Source organism: Physcomitrium patens, chromosome 8 (genome assembly GCF_059467195.1).
Source record: "Physcomitrium patens ecotype Gransden chromosome 8, ASM5946719v1, whole genome shotgun sequence".
NCBI classification, from domain to species: Eukaryota; Viridiplantae; Streptophyta; class Bryopsida; order Funariales; family Funariaceae; genus Physcomitrium; species Physcomitrium patens.
In genome coordinates, this window is record NC_143417.1 from 1,863,190 (window position 1) to 1,881,305 (window position 18,116).

Genomic DNA, 18,116 nt, shown 5'->3' on the forward strand with positions numbered 1-18,116 from the left:
ATTAAAGATCGAAAAGAGAACGTAACCCTAAAGGACGGTGGAAAATATTACTAACATCGTTTCCGAGATGCAGGCTGAACACCCGCGGCGATGCGTATCATTTGAAGCAAGCATTGCGGTAGCAATTCGATTCAAGACCCACCAAATTCAAACGCCGTTTCGACATACCCACTTCTCGGATCTGCATTCGTCACAGATCATGGCGATGTCTATAACTTATGATCGAGTCGAGCTGGTCATTGGTGGCAATGCAAAGAAGTGCAATGCCACTGCTGCTTCATTCGGAGGACTGATCTGTTTCAAACAAACCCACTGTCGATGCACCACATTCGGTCTCCAATGTCGGCAACTCTTTTGTGATCAACTAGAGGCATGTGCTTCGATGAGCGAAGAGCAATTAGCAACAAGAAAAGCTGCCCCACATTGTCACTTACCTTGGCCATCTCCAGACAGCGATCCAAACCATCCAGGGAGACGTTGTGCCTCAGAAGGAAGGTCGGATTAGCATGTGGGTACATTCATTGCAATCAATACAAGCGGGTGGGGAGTATCAGATGCGATTTTCGACAACTTACCGATCCTCGTACACAAGGTGCGCCTTCGTGACAGGGGGTGTACATGCTCTGACAGAGGGAGATGCAGCAGCAACACAATAGTCGCAACAGTTTAAAAGGAAACCCTAAACGCGCTGAAACTAATCCCAAACTGATAATTCATGAGTTGGGTAGGAAAATCTTGCATCGCAGTCACGGCAGCGGAGAACTACGAACCTGAATGGCTGAGCTAGTTGGTCTTACTCCGAAAGCTACTTCGATGACACTTACTAAGAAAGCTCAATGGTTTTTGAAACGTTCACTGCTTCTAGAGACGCTTCTGACCACTCTAACGTGCCACACATACACTTGTAGAATTGTTATGCTGAAAGCCGAAACCGTGTGCAATGTGTCATGAGAAACCTAGAATGGGGGTTTAAGCTGTGTTCACAGACCAGGTGGAGTTGATGCTTGGCAGTCGAATGAGTGATACAAGTGTCACCATTAGAGTTGATTGGGGTAACTCGACCTATTTCTGTCTTCCGCGTGTTAGGGAGTAATTGGGTATGTCGGAATCCTACAACCCTCGGAAATGAATAGGCCTCTAAAAAACTGACGACGTCAACGGCCAACGTCTCAAAATCTCTGCCTTTTTGTTTTGCTTCATTCTCGGGTTGACTCACACTGGTTGGTTGACTTGGAAAGTACCTCCCGAAATTCTGCTGGGATCTTTGTGAGTATGAACCCGGCTGCATGTCATCGCTTGCGGAGTAGAGCGAATCGAAAGCCAATGTGGGTCACATGTTCGCACTCGTCTGGCATGACAACCCAATGCTGTGAAGACTTTGAGATGTTATCTTGGGGCCCCACTGCAATGGGTGACTTAGCTTTTCATTCCATTCGCTCACGTCTACATGAGTGCTTGTTTAGGTTTGGAAGGTCTTCGGTAGGCGAGAGCTTGTGAGGTGATTTTCTTTTTGTATGTCTTGCTGTGTCTTTTAATGCTGTTGTGCCGCGAGAGTTGTGTCTAATCTGTAGCTTCTGAAGAGAGTATAGTGGAAAGTCGCACGTTTACAACAAGAAATTTAACTAGAACTATTGCTATTTTCTTTTTCTTTTTCTTTAATTTTTTTTTTCAGATTTCAAACAGGATCATGAGCTGTAAGCTGCCAAGTAGAGTTGTTGAAGACGTAGACCCTTGATTTTGTAAGGGTTGGTGCACAAAAGTTTGCTTGTAGGAATTTTTTCAAGATTAGTGCTGGGAGAGATGTAGCACAATTCTCGTTTTTGTTTTGCCTGCAAGATTGAGGCTTGGAGACGTAGGGTTTATCTCGCTTTTGTGGCGAAACCGGGAGTTCTGACATGGAGGAGGGCGGAGATGGGGCAGAAGAGGCAGCGCCCTCGAATTTTACAACTCGACCTGCACCACAAAAGACCCAAGTTGGTACGTTCAACTTATCTTTGTGTTCCTGGCACCCCGATTTGAACGCTGTTGAGAACTTCAATTTACAGTGCAGTGCTCCAAAAACACAGTAAACCATTACTCGATCTGGGTACACCCAATGAATGAGGCGTTCGTACGCTCTCCGTGAGGCAAGAATCAGGGTTTAAAAGAATTGTACATCTTTGAAGTTATTAGTGGAGTATTTCTGGAACGGGTACCCTCATCCTTGTCTTGAATTTCCACAATAATATCAAGCTGGATATTGAAAACATACAATTTCTAGGAGAAGAGTTTCATAAATTGCAAGGTTTTCCCTCTTCGTATTCATTACTAGCAGAGAATGTTTGGGTTCGGCTTAATTCTAGGAGGTCTGTTATATGAAGTTATCAGCGAATAGTTGAAGTGTTTCTATATAGGTTTTGTAATCACCAAGGTGCTCATTAATGCACTGCAGTATGACCAGTTTGTGATTACTTAGAGGCATAGGCTTTAGAAAATTAATAGCAGCAAGAGTGCAATGTCCGCTCTCACTTGAGTTTCCTCATGATTGTATTACTCTCAGTCTCTCGGAGATGGTCTCATGCAGGGTCGGCAAACGTGAAACTCCCTGATCAGATGAGAAGAGAGAGTGCAACCATTCCAAAGCGTCTATACCATGCGGTATCCATTGATGAAAACCAGAAGATGAAGGACTTGAACAACTACCCCAAGAAAAATCTTGATTACAAAGACGATGCCGGAATCGCTCGCATGTCAAGCGCTACCATGGTGGGCATCCGGTCCTTCTTGGACACGTTTCCGTCCAGGCCCATGGAAGCCGATGCTGGAGCCAATATACAGCAAGGGCCAATTGGAGGTGTCAAATCAGGGCTACAAGGCTGGGATAGTGACCTCTTAGATCTTCCTATTGGGGAGGGTGGTCCACCCACGAAACGAAAGTTGTGTATATTGAGTATGGATGGTGGTGGCATACGGGGGCTTATTGCAGCACGTACATTGACTCGTTTAGAGAACCTTATACAGGTGTTCATTCATTTTCATCCATTAAGTCGTCAAATTTTTGCTCTTTCTGAACTACGAGCCTTCAAAATTGTGTGGTTCTGAGCTGTGATGTATCTCTGTGGACAGGAAAAGCTAGGGTGCGAAGAAGTGCATTTGAGTGACTATTTTGATTTGTTTACTGGCACTAGCACCGGGGCCATTTTGGCCACTATGCTGGTGGTACCGGATGAGAAGGGCCACCCTCAATTTTCAGCGAAAGGATGTTGTGAATTTTACTCCAAAAATGGTGAATACATTTTCCGCCCACGGTGGTACGACCCCTTTCACGGCTCGGTGCGGCAGTTCTATAGACCCAAATACTCGCCCAGAAGATTTGAGGATCTGCTGAAGCAGCACACCATCATGAAAAACGGAAAGGTGCTCACCTTGGTGGATGCTTTAAAACCACTTCTGATTACCTCCTTCGACATTTCAAGAGCCACTCCATTTTTCTTTGTTCGCCAGGCTGCAGCGAATGATCCGAGCCGTAACTTCACGTGAGGCTTCTTTAGCTTGATCAGCTTGCCGTTTGCAATACACTTCCAATCCCGTATTGGCATACTTTACTGTAAGATATCCTCATTATTGACAGAACACATTTCGAACAATTATACTCTCTACAATTCGTTCCTTTTCACTCTAACCATTTTTGTGGGATTTCAGTTTATGGGAAACTTGTCGTGCAACGGCTGCAGCACCCACGTACTTCCCGCCTGCATTTGTGACTTCTGTTGATGGCAAGTTTTCGGGTACTATGATTGATGGAGGCGCTATTCAAAATAATCCGGTACAAGCCCTAATGCTCCTTTATTCTTAGCAACTGCCAATGTTGAAACAAACCATGTGATATAGAACAATCACAGATAATAGGGTTCATCTGTCCATGTCAAGTGTTTCTTTTGTTATGACAGGCATTGGTTGCGACAACCCATGGATTGGCTAACAACGAAGATTTTCCATATGCAACGAGCCTCAACGATGTCTTGGTGCACACACTTTCCTGATCATCTTCCAAATCTCTACTGTGTTCAATATTCATGTGAATTTAGTTTTGCTCAGTACTTACCGTAAGTTCCTTGAAGTATTACTCTCAATACACACAAGGTTAAGGTTTGTAATGCTAATGTTAATATATGGATACTCTTGTTGGATTGGCAGATATTGTCTTTGGGGGCTGGACAAGCAGACAACAAGCACAACCTGGAAAAGGCGAAGAAGTGGGGAATGTCAGGCTGGTTGCGGCCTCTTATGAGTATTATGATGGACGGCACCTCTGGTGAGCATTGTCGCATAGCCACCCAAATTATTCATATCAATTCATCATCAAGCATACCCTAGGAGAGAATGTCCTTTTCCCTAAGCGATGCATTTGAGATCACTGAGAGAAAGCCTTGCAGAGATTCTGATATTAGAAATGTTGCATACTGATCAAGGATCTCACATCATCATTTTTATTCAGATACTGTGGACTATCAACTATCTGCCGCTTTTGCTGGGCATAACTGTGCTGAAAACTATCTGCGGATACAGGTGAAACTCCTTGCCGTGTCCTTCGTGATGCCACATGAGTAATTTTGCATTTTACTACTTCATTTAATCTCTCCTAGTGCTATAACATGTCATAGTTCTTTATTGTACGGCGAGATATTCTAAGTTCGGTGTTCCTGGAGTTTCTTTTGTTGAATAGTTCATTGATACAAAGTGGTGTGAAACAGCTTTCTGGACTTCCAAATAAGACCGCACTTATGGACTGCTGCACACCCCAGAACATATCAGATTTGATAAAGTGCACTGATGAGCTGCTACAGAAGAAAGCGGTCATGCGGAACGAAAACGGGGACAGAATCACATTGGAACAAACGTTTGATGAACGGCTTTCCTGGTTTGCAGATCAACTGATAATTCAAAAGAAGCTGCGGGAGGAGCCTCCCAAGGACCCCTCCTTCTCTGACCACTCGCTGCCGCCTTACAAGCAGGACGTGATGGGTCCCCAAGGCCAAATGGTCTCCCCTTTCTTCGCCCATATGTTCGAGCATCACAAGGACTTCGGTGGGTCGAAGAAGGCAAGGTCTTTCAGATTCTAGCCCATCTTTCAGATCCATGTGTTGATGATTTTCATGCCTATTTACATGATACTCCGAAGTCAAATCTCATCCTTTCATTTCATTGGCGCAGCTCTCGTCGATGTAAATAATTCGACTCTCTTGTCCCGATCAAAGCTGCTGTTCATTGCATAGAGGTGGTTTTGTAGAATGACAGATTAGTCAATTGGGTCTACTCATCTATTTGAATTTACAGGCTCATGTCTCCGCTAAATATAAAAAAATTTTGTATACTATCTAGAACAATGACATTTCACTGTAACCTTGGTGGAGATTGACTTCGGGAGTCTAACAAAGTCTTCTTGAGCGTGCACCCCATATACGAACGCTCTTCGTTGCTCAGTCTCGTGCACGAGATAGAACTGAATGTGGAGCTCTATCATCCTGTAGACTAATCTGCACACAGCACGAATGTGGACGATTCTCAAACTAACTACTTTCAACTTCACCTTTCTCTGCTATTTCCACCATAAAATTCTTGATTTGCCGTCTTTCTTCCGAACAGCTTGTATTGGCTTGACTTTCACTGTAGCAACGAATTTCATTTTCCTTTTGTCAACAATGGGTATTGTATCTCGTGTTGAGACTTCAACTAGTCAATTGTCTAAAAGTGTTTCCATCTCTGGAGCTGAGCCCCAAAGTCAATGATTGCTCCCTGAGCAAGCTGTTGAATGACAAAATGGGCCGGAGTTGTAATACGTTAATGTCAAAAAATTCTAAGATGGGTCGAATTATTGTCACACAAAAGCAGGAGTTCCACCCTTTTGTCGCCATTTAATTAACTCGCACAATCGTCTCTTGGATTAATGCTCCGCTCATTCCTTGTTTTCTGCATTCTGAATATCTTCGTCGTGCATGGAGGGATCACACAATCTCGAACTGAAAACTCCACCAATAATTAATTGCAGTACAATTCAGCAATAGTTTTGTACATTTTTACATATAGTTTCAATTTTGCTGAAAAAGAGCCTCCCAAGGATGTGTAAATGGTAACCACCTAACTAGCTAATATGCGCATTATATAACGTTTTTGCAACTTTTAATTTTGTTGTTCGGCAAGGTTTACCATAGATTTGTTTCAAATTTTGTTTGTAATGGTTTAAATGGTTATCACTTGAAGAGTTATTCCAAAATATTGATATAACAAGAAGAATCATTGGATATTGAATTTATTGTATATTAAATATATTTGTTGCATACTATTATGAGTTAACAATAAAATGTTCTTGTGATTTTATTTGTTAAAAATAATAAAAATTGCAATGGGAGAAAAAACAAGGAAGCAAAAAAATACAAAAAATTCAAATAGATTATGTCATTTTTGTCCAAGAAAGTAGATTATTAATTGAGTTTTTTTTATGTCTTGCTAATCCTCTAAGAATTTGTTACATTGTTCATAATAGCAATACAAGTTGGCATTGCTTGAAGTTTACTCATACGCATAATTATATATGCTATAATACAATGCAATTGTTGATGCTTCATTGCTTTTTATTTCTAGTATAATTGATTGCTTATAACTTTGTTCAGCAATTGCGTTCGAGGGAAAAAGTCAATGGTTAGAAAGAATATTTTAAAAAAAAATTATTTTAAGAATAGGCATCTTTTTTCTTTTTATAATTAGAAACATTACTTAATTGTTCTTAAAAAAAATTGTGTATAAATCCAGAACAAGGTTACAAAAGTTAACTTTTACACTTACCACATTCACTAATGTAATTATAAGACATTTAGACTTAAGTATTCAAAGTATATTAACTTGTATATTATGCAAAGTATACAAGTTAATAAATATTTTTAAAAAAATAAAAAATTTTGAAATAAATACAAATATGTGTATATATGTGTATGTATATATATATTTTGATGTTTTTCTTTATATTCATATCAATAAAGAAATAAATAAATACTTACAAAAGAATTATTTTATATACTTGAGTATGTAAATTATTAAGATAAGCATAGTTTTTGGTATTTGATTAAATAATTTTTATTATGTGATAGAAAAATTAATATAGATTAAATTAATATTTAATAATTTTCTATATTTTCAAATATAGAATAAATATTTACAGATATATCTATATATCTATATATATATATATATATATTTCTCTATTATGAATGCAGTTTTTCAATGTTATATCAAAATTATGAACCATAACTTTTACTAACATTTATACTTCAATATTCAAAAGTAGAAATAAATAAGAATTTGTATGTATTATAAATTGAATTATTTAATACACAAGTACATTTTTTTTTCTTAGAACTAATTTTAAAAGTACTACAAACAAAAACTTTTACCAAGACACCAAGATAAATCATAATAATTCTAACAAGTTACCAAAAAAGTACAGTAAACATAAAATATATGTATATATTTATTGGTAAAATAACTTTAAGAAAATCAATAGTATAATTTTTTATTATTAATGTCTACATCTTGATAATCCATGATATTTCTGAAGATAATATCAGGCAAAATATTTAATAATTTTAAATAATATTAAGAATAATAATTATTTTTTAATTATTTTTAAAAAGAAAAATATATATATGCATAATATTGTTTAACATATTTTTTAATTTTTAATCAATTTTTCTTATATAAATGTTATTTGATTTTAGATAGTTACTAAATATATTTTTCTTCATTTAATTACCTTTAAAAAAGAAAAAAAATTATATATGTATATATATATATATATATATATATATATATATATAATGGTGATCAAACCAACAATATTGATGTTAAAGCCATATTTTTAAGAACAACGTGAAAATTTAACTTAAATTAGTAATATATAAGTGCCTTTAAAATAATACTTATAACAAACACAATACCAATAATACTGTAGAAGGTTTTGAAATTTTATATCTAAAGATTCTTTTAAAATATATATATATATATATATATATATACGTATTCATATTTTGGTATTTAGATTCCTCAAATTAGTACTTTTTTAGTTTTTTAAATCAATAGGTAAGAATATATAATATTCAATAAAATAAAATTAAAATTAAATTAAAATATGAATATTCGTTGCTATTAGCTTACATTAATATTAATAATCATTTTTTAAAATAAATATTTTTTCTATTTATATGTTTTACAAACATTTTAAGTTACATATGATTGATATTATTTAATTAGAAATAGTATTAATATGAAGCATACATAGACATATTTAAATACCTATTGTTATTATTTAACAAATGAACATATATATATATATATATATATATATACACATACACACACACAAAGATATATTATCATCGAATCTTATATCTTTTATTTAATTTAAATATGCTTCGGATTTTATGTTTAAAAATTATTAATAATTTTATATTATTTTTCTTTGAGTTTTTTCACTATAATTATAGTTAAATATATGAAGTAGAATAAAAATAATTTTAAAGAAAAGTGATTTTAACAAAAAAGTTAACTTAGAAATCATATGTAGACATGCTTATCTTTAATCTTAAAAAATAATAATAATAATAAAAAAATATAAAATTTGATTTAAGTTTGAAAATTTTAAATAATTTACATGCACCACCTTTCATTTCATTGAATAACTCAAATTTCAAAAATACATATTTTTTCAAAAAATGAATATATATAAATATTTATATATATATATATATATATACACACACACACACAAAATTGATACATTGACTGGGGTTTTTATTAAATTGACCAAATTTTAATCACACTATCTTATTGTATACTATATAATAAAATACTTTGCACACATATCAATTTAATGATATTGTGCTAATTTGATATGTATATACGTAATCTGGGTAATGTGGGCACATGTCAATTTAAGAAAAAGATTATGTGTTAAAATTATGTGGTACACAAAATGATACTGTGACCAAAACCCAGTTAACATATCAATTCCCACATTTCTATGTGTATCTATATATATATATATATATATATATATAAATAGTTTTTATCAATGATGCCTCTCTGCACAAACCCACAATTGCATCACCAACAATCTCGTACTCACTCTCCAGTCTTCAATTCCCAGGCATGAAGACCCCCCCCCCTCCCCCAGCCCAAGTGGATTCTCACATCTGCAAATGCTGCCAAGACAGAGACTGGGAAGCTGATGGGTCTTATGAAGACCCATAGTGGAGACATGTCAAGTCTCAGTTAAAACCCACTAGGGAATACAACCTGGCAGGCAGAGACTCTCTCTCTCTCTCTCTCATTCAGACCAAGACCAGGAGAAGAAGAATCCTGGTGGGGCCTCCTCATTTAAGACTGGATAGTGCAAAATAACTGGCTGGGCTGGACTGGGTCTCATTCATTAAGACCCAGACTTGGTGGAATCTATTGTATGGGTCTCCAAGGCTGCAAGGGAGTAATTAATCAATAGCAACCGCATACATACATACATACATATATACATATATATATACTACTCTGGACGGGAACAGGTCCTTGTCTCTCTCTCTGGGCCAGCGGTCATGAGACCCAACAGAACTCAAGCGAATTGTGAAGCTTTTAGTAATAATATCATCTACATTGGACACACTCATATATATATATATATATACATGTATTTATAAATAAAGGGGAATAATAAATAGACCCAAGTTTTTACAAAATTGTTCTACCCATCATGAAAAAAACAAATGTCCAGATTCATTTCTCCATGCATGTTTGTATTGTGTTTTGATTTTAAATAATACAACATTTTTTAAAAATAAATTCACTCTTGTCTCATTGAAGAAGAGAGAAAGTAGGAGAAAAGACATAGATTTAAGATAGAAGAGAATCAAAACAGATATTACTAAATACAATTATGTTAAAGAGTCTTCAACAAAGACCAAATATAAAGAAAAACATTGACAAGATTGAAGATGGTATCACTCTAGTCTCTGTATATTAAGTACCAAGCAGCCCTTGTAGAAGCTTCCTAAGAACCAAAGACTTGTGGTCTAAATGTCAAGTCATATAATACTTGCAGCATAGCTTCTTGAAAGTAAGAAACTTATGTAACAAATTTGAATAATCATGTGGCTTACTTTTAGAAATTTAAAGATCTAATATGCTTGGAGAAAAAATCTTTATAATTTTGTAGGGAATAGTATATCCACCTAACATAATCTACCTATGTCTACTTACTTTTATTTACTGAAGTAATGTGGACATTTGTTACTTCAAGAAATTTTTTAATTTTAATGAAATCTAGAATAAGTATTGTCTTATCTAGAATAAAAAAATGTTAAGTTTTTGGTCTTGTTAAATCTACATTGTCCTTTCTAAATGTTGTCAAAATAATAAATATATTTTTGATAAATAGGATGTATAAATATAAATTAATCATTTTCAGTAAAAAGTACCAAATTTACTCTATTAAGCTATTTGTAACTTGATGAGATTTAGTTTCTAAAATGTAATTGTATTTATGAAGCATCTTCTAGAAGAACCTTAATTAGTTAAACTTCTTTAAGTATAAATCTTCTAAATAATTATTTAGCTTACATCAATAGAATAGATGATTTCAATAATTTATTAATTTAGATATGTTGATTTGAATATTTAGGTATTTTCTTATTTATATTAAGATTTAATTCTGCTCTAAATACGTAATTTTTTATAAAATCAAATATATATATATATATATATATACAAATAATATATTCAATTTCTATGTATTATGAAAAATATTATTCGATCTATATAAAATAAAAAAGAATTTCTTGGCTGCATAATTTGAAGGTTTTATAATGAAAGTTTCTTCCACACGATTTTTGTTGTCATGTATATATATATATATATATATATGGATAATAAGTAGTTTGGAATTAAGTATTTTATAATATCATGTAAAATTTTATTATGTAGGAAGGCATATTGAACAAGTTTTGTATTATTCTATTTCTATTATGTTTATTTTGTACATTGACATCCATTAGAAACCATAAAGTCCAGTTGCTTAGAAACCAATAAAATGTTTTCTTGGTAGCAACTTACTTGATATAATACTACTGTGCAGTATCCTATTAATATTGTGTGCTAGAATACTATTCCTTTAAAATTTTAAAATTAATCATTCTTTAAACCAAAACATGATAGAATGTTATTTTACACAATATTATTAATTAAGTTCATAAAAAGAAATGCATTATTTATACTACAAAAAAATTATGCTTTAATTTCTTTAATATTTACCTAAGTCATTATTTCAGTAATTATATAATAGATATAAAATTAATCTAGAAAAAAATATGTATCTCCTATTTTTTTTTGATATTTTTTTTTAAGATACTAACTCTTTTAAATTTTTTTTATTTAATAAATTATGCCCTTGAAATTTATGATATAAGGTAGTTGGATACTTTAATTAAAAGAATCCTGGAATTTAAATCTAATAACAAATATTTGAAAATAAAATTGAGTAAAAATCTTCTAATCTATTTTTCATTATTAATTTTTTGTTGATAATAAACTGAAATTTCTAAAATAATAAAAATAAATATTGCATCATCCTAAAAAAGGATAAGTCTATTTTTATAGGCATTTCTAAGGTAGATATTCAAAGTACACATATAAGATTTTAGAAAACCCCAATTGATACAAAAAAAGATTATTAATAGCATCAACAATAATAAGAACTTTATTAATATTATCTTTTGAAAGCACATAATAATATTATAAAATTATGAAATTTCTAAAAATATCCAATAAAAAATCAAAAAATTCAAGGACCTTGTAGGATAATTTACACTTCTTAACTTAGTAGTGATAGTAGTTACCATCATAAAAATCTTGTCATTGAATTGAATACCATCCTTTAAATACTTGATTTTTCTATTGAGAACTATGATTATTATGAAATCATATTCTGGAGTTTATGGCATTCAAAATATTATATGAAATTTTAATTTAAAAAAATAAAAAATAAAAAAATTGTATAACCAAAAATGATGCAACATTGGTTAGACACCAATATAAGAGAGGATATATTGCCATGTACAAGGTGAACTATATATTTTCTTTGATTGTAATAAACAAAAAAAATTATCATGAATTACATTAAAATAAAAATAGAATAGAGTAAAAATATTTTAAAGAAGTGCAATGTACTAAGATTATTAATGTGATAGATAATTAATAATTTATTGTAAAAAATATATATATGTATACAAATAATTAATTAATTAAAAAAGTAAACCTTGCATGTTTTAAGAATAGATTAAAACCTTGAATTAAATTTTAAAAAAACTCAAAAAATTATGTTATGTATGTGGTATTTATGATTTTTTTAGGAAAAAAAACTCATAAAACTTAAAAATTAAAGAATAAAAATAAATAAAGCAGAAAAAATTACAAATTTTATTTTAAATAAGTTGATGAAAAGGCATTTCTCTATATGATAATCAAATGAATAAAATTAGAAAATTCTTTTAGTGGTGGTAAACAGAGTAATTCTCAACCACCATAATGATTTTATATACTTTTGATGGGCAGGTTTAATTACAAAAGTAAATAAATAAAAATATATGTTTCAAAAATCAGATTGAGTATGTGTAATCAAGTTATTAAAAATATACATTATGATATATGTTTAATAAATATTCTCAAAAAATAATTGATTAATAGTTTTAAAATTTTAAAATATAAAAATTAACCTGTACATAGTTTAATAAAGATTTTTTTTTGTGATAAATTATTTAAGATGTTGGTCATGTATCTAATAAAAAATAACTTAGGTAAAAAAAATATTGAGGTTGAAAAATTGCGATTTAATTATCTCATAAAGATGTGATAAAATAAAGTGAAGACTAATTTTTGGCTTATTAAACATAAAAAAATTAAAACAAGTTTTCATAGCTACAAGGTGCACATTAAAATTATATACATATTTAATATTCTTATATTTATTTTTGTTGATGTTTCTTAAGAAATATATTAAATATCTAACATAATTTTACCTTCTTCTATTTGTTTCTATTATTTTATGTGGTTTAGAGATCTATATGTTATCTTAATCTCTCATTTAGAGATAATTTTAATTAGCAATAGTAGCATTATAATTTCAAAAATTAATTGTAATTAGCAATAATAACAGGATTTTTCTTTTATAAATTTTACTAAAAATTTAAATCTATGCTTTGCAAAAAGATAATATATTATATTTCAGATACTCAAATATTCTTAAAAAGAAACATATTTTTTACCATAAATATTAAATTTATTGCATAAATATTCCATTAGCTAAATCATTTGAGTTTGAAATGCGCATGATTAAAAGAGAGCATATTACAAAGACATACTATTCTTGATTTAAAATTTAGACCTCTTGTCATAGAGCCTCCAATTCAAACTTTGGTAGTATAGACATAGATTTGTTCATAGTTCAATAATATAGAGTTTAGCTAAATTTTGCTATAAGTTTGGTTAAGATTCAATGATCATCTCTAACAAAACTTTAAATAGTGTTATATTATATCAATGTTAGTTTTCAATTCAACTCAACATTGTTGATTTCTATCATTAGAAACAAGTTGACAACAAAACTTCTATTCTAAAGAATTTTGCATCAAGTACAATTGTAAGTTTGATTACAAAAATAAAACTTTGATTAAAAAAAGATAAGAGAATACATAGAAAATTAGGTTTTTACATGTGAGCTAAATGAGACAATTAATTTAAGAAAATATTAGGTGAACACTACTTTTTTATTATTTAAAAACCTTCTATTTACTATGTCAATACCTTCTTGTGGTACATCAACAACAGAATAAAGCTACAATTTTTTTAATAAGCTAGCTACTAATGAAGCTAAAAAAATGTATTAAAAAAAAAAAAGAAAAAAAAAAAAGAACTACAACATTAAAACATTAGCAATAAAAAAGCTAATCAAAGCCAACAAATCAAGCACAAAAAAGAAGGGTATCTTCAAAGAAGAACCACTATGTAGACACTCCTATTCATTTTTTTGCTTTATTTAGCTTCAACTTAGCTGATGTTCTTATGTTGTACTTTTTCTTTCTTTCTTTCTTTCTTTTCTTTGTTTTTCTTTTTTTTTTCTTTCACTATAATATTATATTATCTTTTAATCTCATTGATGTCTAGCTTGTTAAAAAAACTTTTGGCTTGGGTGTATTATTGGTACGGCATAAAAGTATGTCCATGCAGTAAAAAGAGGTTGTTTATTTATTAGTTTTTTTGAGTTAATAGAATAACAAGAATCATGAAGAAAGAGTGATCCAGATAGCCTCTCAATCTAATCTTGATGCATGTCCACATTAAAACTTTGATTTATACTAAATGTTTTAGAAGTAAATTTACGTCAAAAAATTCTCAAAATGAAGTCAATAATATTTTAAAATAAAATTAAAAGTAAATTGATATAGTTTTTAATCAAATTATACTATTTTTACTTTACAAACATAAAAATTATGGTAAAAAAATTAACTGAATTCTCTAATATTGGGTGGTATTCTTTATAAATATTTGGAACAAAATTAAAATAATGGTATAGCATTCAATGATTTGCTTGTTTCAAACAATGTAGTGTTATCAAATATAACCAATGGATGACTTGTAACAATTTAAATTTTAAAACAATTCTGAGGAATGATAAATTTTAAACATACATTATGCAAAAGGTTCCACCTCTATTGTTTTATGAGAGGGTCGGAGCATTACTAATACAATAATCTTCTATGCCATTAATAAATAAATAAATAAATAAAACTTTGTTCATGAACACGATAGAATAAAATCATATATTTATTAATAATAAATACAGATTAATAAAAATAGACAATTTCTTAAGCTTTAAGAACATTTAGTTTATATTCAATTAAAATTTTATGAAAAGTCCTAATTCTTTGAAAAATATGAGATTTAAACCAAAATGTAGATTTCTAAATCGATGAGGGCAGAACTTTAAACTTGGGCAATGACTTGCACTAAAGTTGTGCCAAAAAAAAGAACTCTTAGGACAACACACATACAATTTCCATTAACTTCTGATTACATTAGTTTTGACTAAAGAATTAATGCTTTAAAAAATCAACAAAGTTTGATTCAAATGAATAAGTTTATTGTCAAAAAGAAATAGAAACTAAGTCCATAGAAGTTTGTGCAATAATTTGACAACTTCCTTTGCATGGATGTGTTCCTTTTCTCCTTTTTTTTTTCTTTTTTTTTCCTTTATACTCCCATAAATATATTTAATTGATGTAAGTTTGTATATTTTAGTGTTATAAAGCATTTTGCTCAAAAAAACATGGGACCCCATCCCTCTATTTTAGAAAGGCAAAGCATCATGGCCAAATCTATTTCTCTTATAGACATGGATCCACATAAAAAGGCTACTTATTCCCGTTCCTAGGGTCATTACATTACATGTTTATAGTTTGTTATTATTATTTTTTATGTGTGATTTTGACCCTTGGTCAATATAATATAGAAATGCTCATTGTATTGATAAGGCACACCACGTAATGCTCTATCAACCATTAAAACTCATGTCCAATCCAGTTTGCATACTATCCCAAATGAGCCCATTCTTTTGAGCCTACATGGCACTTGGCATGGCATTTGGGGATCATTTATATGCCACATGGACTCAAAGGCCTTGGAGGTGGTGCCACATAAGCAAGAATGCCATGCGGGCACATGAGCATTTGAAGGAGGTGCCATCCATAGTGTAATATAAAAAAGTAATGAGAAATTGACCTCCAAATAGTGGTTCATGCTTAGACCTTGTCCAATCCAAACAGTTTCAGATAAGTTTTAAGTGGAAAAAACAAAAAAAACAAAAGGAAAGAAAAAAAATAAAACGAAGAATGAGAGAATGAATACACACACACACACACACACATATAAATATATATATATAGAAAGGTATCCATACATGGTAGTAATTCTTTGGCACTGAAATAAAATTAGGAATAATAATAATAATAATAATAACAGTATTAATTTAGGATGACCCATGTACATAGATAGATACAGTGAAGAAGATTGGAATAGGAACTTGGAAATTTCAACAATGAACATTGATACACATCTATGCTTGGGTGTATTACTTATATTTACAGCATAGTTGCGGATTCTCGTTGCTTGTCTCCAAAGATAAACTTAGATAATGTGTAGTTTTGTATGTATGTGAATATTACACTCAATGGAACCCCGTAATTTTAGTCACAGTATCTACAATTGAAACTAATTATATCCTCGCAGTTTTTTTGATGGTGTGAAACCTTTATGCCGTGTCTTCAAAAACTTTTGGAAATTCATGAATAAGAATGAGATTGCGTTTCATGAGGTCCACAGAATCTCATTCCATTAATGAGGAAGAAAACTATTCACCTGTCATCAAAGGACTACCATATTTAGGCTGCTTGGAATATCCTTTTTCATTTATTGAACTGTCTGCACAATAACAATTAGTGTCCACATGTCTATGAATGTAGTCCCATGTCAGCCCATTTGACCTATGGAAATGGGTAAGAATTTATATATATATATATATATATACATATTTGTGTGTTTATATATATATATATATATGTATATCTATATCTATATACTGGATAAATAAATAAATATGTATGATCTTATTTTTTGGAGTGTGCCAGTGTTTGAGATGATGCTTAGAAAAGCTGACTGTGAGTACTCCACCAAGTCATCGACACAGATCATATAATAATTGAAACCTGTTTTTTTTAATAGTTTTTTCTTGAAAAGGAATAAATTTGACGTTTTCACAATGGGCATCAAGGCCATATTTGCTTGGACGTTTTGGCATGATGTTCATGTGGTTAATCAAAATGGTGTCAGAATAATCCACATCAGGGTACCAATCATTTGAGCCACAGTCTGTTACATAATGTGGAGGGATGCATTGTGGAAGAAAATGTGGAGTCATTTTAGGTCAATTGGTAAATTGGGAATTTAATGTTTTTTAATTAGCTAGGGCTGTGAACAAATACCACAATAATGTTGTGATGTCTTGTAAAAGTCAGAGGTTTGAATGTATAGACCAAAGAACATGTCAGGCATGGGATCTTGTGTTCTTGAGAGAGTGTAAACATATATCTGAGAGGGGTTTATACACATATATATATATATATATATATATATGAAATAGACTGTAACCCATGTGCCATGTAGACAGTAACCTAAATCACAAACACTTCGTGTACCAGTTCAGATTCCATGAAATTAATGCACCAAACATATTCAAATATAAAACATGTCAGATCAGATTTCCCCTACTATCAATTCGCACTTTGTACCATGAAACATTTATTGATATGTACGTATCATCGATAAATGTTTCATGATCTGGAAAATCTGTTCTAAGTGATTCTAGTCTGCTCTATATCAAAGAATCGTTTGGTACTCTAATAAACAGAGGCTTTTTGTGTGTGTGTGTGAATGCAGATATACCTACACACATATGTACATGTATGACTGTAGAAAGATAAGCAGTGACCATTTCTCCAGTATGTCATACACAAGGAAAACTAAAAAGACTAGTATTCTAAAAGGTAAAGGATCCCACAAGAAAAGGGATTATTTAAAACCTTTGGGGCGGAATGTGACATTTCTAGTAGCGGTTATAGCCAGAGGCGCAGTGGCTGCTGACTCTCGTCAAGTCCACTGTCGGCTGCCAGGCTGGTGCACGAAACCAAGCTTCGACGAGTCACACAGTCGAAGAGCATCTTGCCACGAAGGACATAGAAATGGGTTTAGAAGCACAAAGTCAAGGAGAATCGGTGGAGGTATTTCATGGACCGGTGTCGATCTTCTCGGCAGCTGATGCTTCGATGACCTGATCCTCCACCAGCGCTGGAGGAGGAGGACGAAGGGACATAAGTATAAGATGTAATGTGTAGAATGGACAAAGATAGAAAGTAGCTCGACAGAGAGTCGTCGGGTGTGGGTTCGACGAGGGATCGCATCCTACAAGTGCACACTAAGAGCCAGCGTCG

At 31.8% G+C, this 18,116-nt stretch overlaps 1 protein-coding gene across 1 annotated transcript; it reads left to right on the forward strand.

The window, feature by feature from the left end:
- Nucleotides 1-254: 254 nt before the first annotated feature.
- On the forward strand, nt 255-5,581 carry LOC112286045 (putative inactive patatin-like protein 9). The gene is made up of 9 exons (XM_024527570.3): nt 255-592; nt 1,673-1,977; nt 2,564-3,000; nt 3,106-3,515; nt 3,682-3,805; nt 3,930-4,004; nt 4,177-4,294; nt 4,478-4,548; nt 4,734-5,581. The coding sequence occupies exons 2-9, from the start codon at nt 1,896-1,898 to the stop codon at nt 5,100-5,102; spliced, it is 1,686 nt and encodes a 561-aa protein (XP_024383338.1). The 5' UTR covers nt 255-592; nt 1,673-1,895; the 3' UTR covers nt 5,103-5,581.
- The last annotated feature ends 12,535 nt before the right edge of the window (nt 5,582-18,116 follow it).

Excerpts from the sequence above, each read along its gene's own strand:
- LOC112286045 (XM_024527570.3), top strand. The coding sequence starts at position 1,896 with ATGGAGGAGGGCGGAGATGGGGCAGAAGAGGCAGCGCCCTCGAATTTT. Across the intron at positions 1,978-2,563 it reads ACCACAAAAGACCCAAGTTG|GGTCGGCAAACGTGAAACTC; the intron begins GTACGTTCAACT and ends GGTCTCATGCAG. Across the intron at positions 3,516-3,681 it reads GATCCGAGCCGTAACTTCAC|TTTATGGGAAACTTGTCGTG; the intron begins GTGAGGCTTCTT and ends GTGGGATTTCAG.